Below are 7,874 nucleotides of genomic sequence, written 5' to 3'. Positions count from 1 at the left end.
CTCTTAGCAATCTTTTGACAACGAGTCAATTTTAGCTGTGCCCTGCAGTTTTGTAGTTGTTTTTAATGTTTTAACAACCACAATATTTTTTTAAAAAACGTTGTTTAACATTTCATGGAACTGGGTTTGTTATAGGTCGGCTGACTTTCAAAATGTGTGCCGCCTTCCCGCCCCCACTCTAAAAATGCTTCCTACGTGCCTGACGGGCGCCTGGATTCTTCCTCTAGTACCAGAAAGGCTGGAAAATCATCAAATGACACATTTTCCTGTCAATGTTCTGTTAAACAAAAACACACACAATATGTAACTGTCCGGCAATGAAAGCCTTAATGCATGAATATTTGATCACCACCGGAAAGGAAATGCACCTATCTTCCAATCAAAATTTAACAGTGACTTAATGTTAATGAACATTTAATGGAGACCAAATGCAAGTGGTATTAGAAAACTTATTTTTCCTTGAAAAGATCAAATACCCAAAATTTTTATGCAGCTTCTTTAAGCCACGTCCTTTAACAAGTGCATGTACTTATTTCACATCTGCCAAATGAGTAGTGTATATATTGTGAAATTGGCAAGTTCACCCAGATTTTCCCCTTTTCAATAAAAACATATGAAAATGTACTCAGAATGTGAAACCCCTTATCCAATGCATTGTTTTATAAGAAGACTTATAATATTTTCTACATGTTCACAAGCACATACAGTAATTGTGGTCTAAACTGAAGTAAAACTCTTAAAAAGAAACATTGAAAAATTAAACAAATTCCTTGAAAAACAGTACAAACTATTATCTAATGAATTGTTCTTCCACCGCTATAAACCATTTATCTACCTGGTACTAACAACATACCGGTAATTATTGGTTTTTAACCGATATTTGCGCTAAGTTCAGTGATTTGAATATTACTTTCTTTTCTTTAAAACAATGCAAAAAGCACTTACATATCTTAAAGATGAGTATCTCTAAATGAACTGAAAAAATAAGGCAATTAATTTGGATGGCAAGATATGGGAACCACAAACTGGTTTGAAATGAAATGGAATGGCTTGAAATACACAGTTTGACGTGATATGCGTTCTAAATCCAGTTAGACTTCAGATTTTTCTGTTATTTCTGTTTTTTTATGTTCTATTAGATTTGGATAGTTTGTATGTTGGTTAGAACACGTCAGATACGCCATGTTCATTTATATTACGTTTTAGCAATGATTTATAAAAGATAATAGGTAAGGGTAGATTTCTTGGAAGCACAGCACCACAAAACACAGCCTCAAAGCCATGCATTTGCAAAGTAAGCCCACAACAATATATATAAAAAAATATTTTTTTAGGAACGAATATCATTTAGTGCTGGTTTGTGACGTATTTACACTTTTGACACAGCGGTATATACTGTCATATTTTACGCGGATGCCAAGCATGTTCAATGAACTTGTCCATCTTTCAATTAGAACAGTACCATTAACTGTTAAAAGGGATGTTTACCAAAACATAATACAGAATTATTAGTACATAATAAGTCAATGAAAACCAAGAAAGAGAAATTCAAAGCAATTTTAAACTATTTACAGATCACGCTTATTTATTTCAAAATAAAAAAATTTATTTTAGAATAATGAATTGAAACAGATCAGTGATAGGCAGATATATTTTTCAGTTGTTTCATAAAACACATAAATCATTGTTTTGGTTGCCAACTGTTGTCAGTTTCTTTTTGTCTCTTGGGAGCAGTTTCACTTCTTCCCACATTATACATGATTTTTGTTTTGTAGGAAGGTGTTAGTTCTGTTCTTAAAACTCCTATTGCCGGGTATTCTTATCCATTGTAGATTACAATCAGCATTTCCTTATTTTAGCAATTAAGACATGAATTATTATATGAAGCATTTTCATCTGTGCAACATCTTTTTAAAAAAATCATTTAAATTTAAACACAGAATACAATCATAATATATAAAAAGTTAAACAACAGCATTAATCCACTATATATCAATTATTCATTAGGTATTCTTTCTAGTTCAATAATTTTTACCAAAGTGCTCACTGTAATCTACAGGTCAATGGGTCGTTTATAAACATGTGTGAATGGCAATAAATATCCCAGAACCACCAGGTCATGTAACATGATTATTTTCAGCTGTAATAGCTTGACCTTAGATAAAGGTCAATCTCCAGGATTCAGGAGATGCTCAAACCAGATCTGCACAGACCGTATGTTTTGAGAATAAAAGGGACATAATGATACGAAATTTGTATTGCCTCAGGAGTTATCTCCTGCGAACAAAACATAAGGTCTGAACACAGACTAGGTATCGTGTCATGTATCTACGGCGTGATATTCCAGTGAGGCAGACTATAAAGTTGGGCATTGTGCTCACTGCTACAAGTAGACACCGTCGTTTATATGACTGAAAAATCGTTGAAAAAGACGTTAAACTCGAACACACACACACACACACACACACACACACACACACACACACACACACACCAATTTAACATTTTTATGTAATTTGTCATTTTTGGATATACACTTTACATTTAAATACCGGTATATCAAATTTTGTGTACACCAAATTATCATCATTGAGAACAAAAAATAATTTTATTTTAGCTAAAAAGCCAAAACTTAAATATCTGAGGTAACGTTTCTTAATGTTGTAAAATTTCTTGAAAGGAATTTATGCATTATTTTATTTAAGAAATAATATAGAAAAACCGTGTTTCAACGTTACAAATACACAATGAGGTTATATGTCCGCGGAATAATCTCACGAGTTTAATCAGCAGTTCAAGTGTTCAAGCACTGTTTCAAAGTTCTTATCAAATAACTTCCCAACTGACCCATTCATGCTTTTACTCCCTTAGGTTAGTGTCCATCATCTTTTAAAGTAACTTGTACTACATTTACATGCTACAAGATATATTACTGAAATTCTTCACTGTTAAATGGATGCTCTTAAAATAGTCATATTTCCTCTTATTTATCCACAAGTTAAAATAAACAGAAATGATTCATTTCCATATGAAACTAGTAGTCCTTAGAGGTCACTGATGCTGTTTTGCACAAATTTGAATGTAAAGACCATGCTTAGAAAATCAGTAATATCTATTAGCTTTCATTCAATAAGATAGTGATCTTTATGTGTCCGCGGTCTTAATTCTAACGTTAACATGAATACACAACAAGGAAATGATTTATATTGCACTTTGAATAAACAATTTTTCAAAATGTTGTCGGTATTTCCGTAATGGTCTGATTTAGCCCTACCACTGTCTGTATAAAGTCATGTTTCTCAATAAAATCGGCGATACATATATTTATTCCTTGCGGACCTGGAACTTTCCCGCTTTTCAACCATTTGACAAACTCACGTGTTGCTTTGGAAGCCATGTTTTCTTCTAGACTCAAACCGAGGTTAAGGGCAATGTGTTTATGACTCGGAGTGAGTATACCTTGCCACGCGTATAGACAGTCATTTTTGTACCTGAGTTTATTCGAGTAATTCGCTTCAAGGAACCTGATAAGAGCTGCAAGGTCACCCGTGTTTGCCCAAGGAGATTTTATTGTACTTGCAGCCCATATTCCTGGATACTGAACAATATTATCATCCTGGTATATAGTTATAACCCTGTATGGTGTCTGCCACAAGGCTCTGAGGCTTGTACCCCACATCTTATAGTTTGGGGTAGAGAAGGGCGGAGGTACACTTTTATGGCCAAAAATATTTCGTACCTCCGCTAGAAGCATGTGGTGTGCAGTCTGGTTCATGTTGTAGAAATGATTGAAATCTAAAACGACTACTTCGTATGGATTTTGATTAAGAAATGTGTTTATATCCCGTAAAGCCAGGGGCACAAGACCGCCATATAATCCATGCACGAATCTAAACTCCATTGTGTCCGGGTGTACCGCCACTCTAAAGTCAAAGTATCGTACCCCTGCATGCAGCTGCTCGCTAATACTCAAATTCTGTGTCTTTGTCCATCTGTGTATAACTCTTTGATCACAACACGAGTTTCCCAGCCTCTGTTCACTGGGCGTTAGGTCCATGGCAGTGCCCAATGCAGGGTCAAGGTCACTGGTGCCGGAATTGTGAGACCCTATCAAAACAGAAAACTTTTGTTTAATAATCCATTAAATTAAAAAAGATATACCAGAATAATCTTGACATAAGAAAGGTTATAGATAAGTCATTTGCATGCGACCGTATTAGTAGCTTCATCTCCAAAAGTCGTGTTAAAAACTCGAGATATTTTGCCAATCTCAAGTACGATAAGTCAAGTACATTTTTTCCTCTAAATTTTACGCTCTTTTAGTGCATATAGATTTCAAGAGCATCAACTTTTTTATCGATAGTACAATTCCATGGTACGGCACCGGATCCCTAGCTTTAAAGAGTTAAAATGTGTTCGATTTTAAAATATATATCTAGAGAATTTTATTGTGAGGAAAGGGTACCCAACTTCTCCTACAAATTAATCTTCAACATAAAGCGGACAGGACTTTCATGTCCCATTTTCTCTCTCGAGTTATGCTACTTTTTTGACTTAACAATATCACAATTACATCTGTACCTTGTGTACTCAATTTCTCTTTCTGCTAGAACATAAAGTGGACATTCAGTTATTATTTTTTTGAGCCGTATTCTCTTTTTTTTTTGCACTTCATAATGCTACAACTACGTACAGTTTTTGCACTTCATAATGCTACAACCGTTAGTACAGTTTTACATTGTGTACTCATTTTCTCCTTCAATTGCAATCCAATTCAAATGGAACTTTGTATACTAACTAGTACGTTATTAAACTGGACACGCGCATGTTGTTGCGCCTGTTGATGTTTTTCATGATTTATACTCTTAGCGAAACTACAACTAAATGTGTACCTTATTTACTCTGACAATATTTCCAGTTTCAATCTAATTCAAATGAAACTTTGTATTCATTATCATCACGGAGCGGACAAGCGCGTATTGTCGAGACTGCAATGTCTGAATTTATTTTTGTGCTAGTCCTTCGCTTACTTAAAATATTATTACATTTAGCATTTTTTGAGTCATACAATGTTGACACCCATGTATGTAAAATATCAGTTTTTGATAGAAGGAATCAAGCATAAAAAATTGTGTATGTATACATCACATTTTAAAATCTGTCATCTATCATGAACACTTCTAATAACATATATAATGTGTAAGGAAATTAGTAAATACATGTTTATATTGAATATATAATTAGTAATAAATTACAAAATATGTAACCAGTAATAAATAACGAGACTTACCTGGTATGGCTAAACAGCTGATCGGTACATTTGTTACCCACTGCGGTAAATGTGACATCCAACGACTGTATTTCGTGATCGATTCCATTTTAATTTTAAACAACTAGTACCTAATTATTCCACTTTTATACTGGATACACTACCATATCTAACGTTCATTTATAGAATGACCCCATGAATCATGATAAGATATTTGCAGCACATCAATCATGTCAGTGGAGACACATATACCCTAAGTCAGATTTTGATAGGATAGCTGAAAATCATATCTGAAAGCAGCATTTTTGCACATCTTATTTAAATCCTAGAAAGAAGTACTATTTCAGATGTTTTGTTAAGAAAAGCCACTACACAATTGCGAAAAGTAGGTTAAACCACGGACGAAAGCTTCAAGTACGCCTTCGGAAATACTTAGAACTTATTTAATTAAACTGGAAATATTGTCCAACCAGGATGTAAACCGCAATAGATTCCCGTAGTCATTCGTTAAAAGTACCGCAAAGTGCTAAAATGTTCACCCTTTCGTGGTTAATAAGTGAGACAAGAGCCTACATTTGTTTCCTTCCGTTCAGTTTTTCTTTTTCTTTTTGTGTGTGTGGGGGAGGGGATCGCGTCATCTTTTTGCTATGATGGGGTTTTTCAGTGTACAAAATTATATCATATTTATTCGAAAGTCTACGAAAACTTTTAACTCGTCCAACTACACAGATTGAAGTGTTACATTAATAGTGCAGAACTTCACTGAACAAGTGATTTTGTGAAGGGAGACAACATATCCCTTACAGAGGCAAGCCTCTGTGGCGTACATGCTGCGTATTTGCAGTGTATATGCCGCGAACACAGTAGTACGCCAGAGGAGAACATTTTACATACACCGCATGCCGCGTACATGCCGCGTACTATTTCAACGAGTACACAGCATGTACGCAGGAGGTCACTAGTACACTTCAAGTACGCAGCACAGACTCTGAAAATTTAAGGAGTACACTGCATGTATGCAGGAGGGACTTGTACAAGAAAATAGTACACTGCATGTACACCGCAGATACTTTGAAATTTGTGCAGTACACTTCATATACGCGGGAAAGACTTGTACAATTTCTTTTGGCATTTATACTTAGTTTTTTTTTATAAGTTAAAGTCTGAAGTAAACTTCATATACGCGGGAGGGACTTGTTCATTTTCTTTTGGTGTTTATACTTTAAAAAGTCTGAAGTACACTTGATGCAGGAAGGATTTGTACATTTTTTTTTTTTTGGAAGCAAGAACTGGATTTCCGAGTAACTTTTATCTTAACAGCATAGAATAGTTCAGATTACCGGCATTCTGAACAATGAAAATTTGCCAAACTATTTGCAATGTTCATTTGTGAAGCTTACATCTTAGTGATTTCTGAGCTGCACCTTGCATGCAGTGTAAAAATATATTCTTTTTCATTTTGAATTAATCCTGGAGCTTTCTAACTTGGATAATTGAAAAGCCTTATTTGAACTTCGTTGCATTACATTTTGTAATACATGAAATAATTACCAAGATAATGCCTCAACAGCGCCCGAATGAGAAGAATGAATAGCTCTCACTGTTATTTGAATACTCTTAAGCAAAACACCATTCTATCATGTTTTATAAAGGCTTAAATGCTCATTATGTTAACTCATTAAGGCCTCACCAAATTAAAAAGTTGTTCATCGGATTTGCCGCTCGTATATTTTCAGAACGTTTTTGGCTAATTGCGCTCGCCCCAGAGGAAAAAATCAATCCAAAATTTTTTGGTGTGCTTCTTTTTACGGACGTAAAAGTGTATAAATGCTTATATAATTTCAGTCCTAGATTGTTCTCAGATGGATTTTAATCAAAATAAATACATACTACGCACACATCGTCTATAATAAATCATAACACTTATATTTAGTTGCATTAAAGTTGTTTCCCCTTGATGCAGTTACGCCATTTTCTTCAAATGTTTACCAAATTACATGCTACAAAAATTGTTTTATTTCATTGAAAAGTTGATGAAGAAAAGCATACTAATTTATTTGATAACATCAATCTACATTATTTTGGTAAGGGTAAATACTTATTGATGCATGTCACTTATCTTTTTTCTGTTTTTTTCTGTCCAAATGATCAGCATTTGCATATGAAAGTTGGTGGGGTAAGGAATTTACATTATCACAGCAGTTTTGCCACAAGAGTACACAGCATGTATGCAGCAGGAGTACACAGCATGTACGCCGCAGGACTCTGGCCAGGAGTACACAGCATGTACGCCGCAGGAGTACACAGCATGTACGCTGCAGGGGTAGTACACCACAGGCTCATTTGCATGTGAAAAGTGTATGTGCCGCTTACATGCTGCGTACTATTTCCCGCATACTAAATTCCTCCAGCGTACATCCTGTGTACTATGTAGTCCACAGCATGTACACAGCAAGTAGTACGCGGCAGAGCTCATTTGCATGTCAAAAGTGTACTACAAACGTACTATCGGTGTATGTGCGGTGTATATCCTGCGTACTATTTAAAGCCCTTGATTTCAGTACACATCATGTACGCATCATATACGCTGTATGTACACAGCAAG

At 35.0% G+C, this 7,874-nt stretch overlaps 1 protein-coding gene across 1 annotated transcript; it reads right to left on the bottom strand.

Annotated features, from left to right (window-relative positions):
* Nucleotides 1–1,633: 1,633 nt before the first annotated feature.
* LOC123528902 (PI-PLC X domain-containing protein 3-like) lies at nt 1,634–7,388 on the bottom strand. Its single transcript, XM_045308973.2, has 2 exons — nt 5,291–7,388; nt 1,634–4,107 (listed from the first exon to the last, which is right to left on the bottom strand). Exons 1-2 carry the CDS (start codon nt 5,376–5,378, stop codon nt 3,230–3,232), a joined length of 966 nt encoding a protein of 321 aa, XP_045164908.2. The 5' UTR covers nt 5,379–7,388; the 3' UTR covers nt 1,634–3,229.
* Nucleotides 7,389–7,874: the final 486 nt, after the last annotated feature.

This window comes from Mercenaria mercenaria, chromosome 13, assembly GCF_021730395.1.
Source record: "Mercenaria mercenaria strain notata chromosome 13, MADL_Memer_1, whole genome shotgun sequence".
Classification (NCBI taxonomy): Eukaryota; Metazoa; Mollusca; class Bivalvia; order Venerida; family Veneridae; genus Mercenaria; species Mercenaria mercenaria.
The sequence above is the reverse complement of the archived record's forward strand: the minus strand, read 5'-3'. Positions and strand labels throughout refer to the sequence as shown.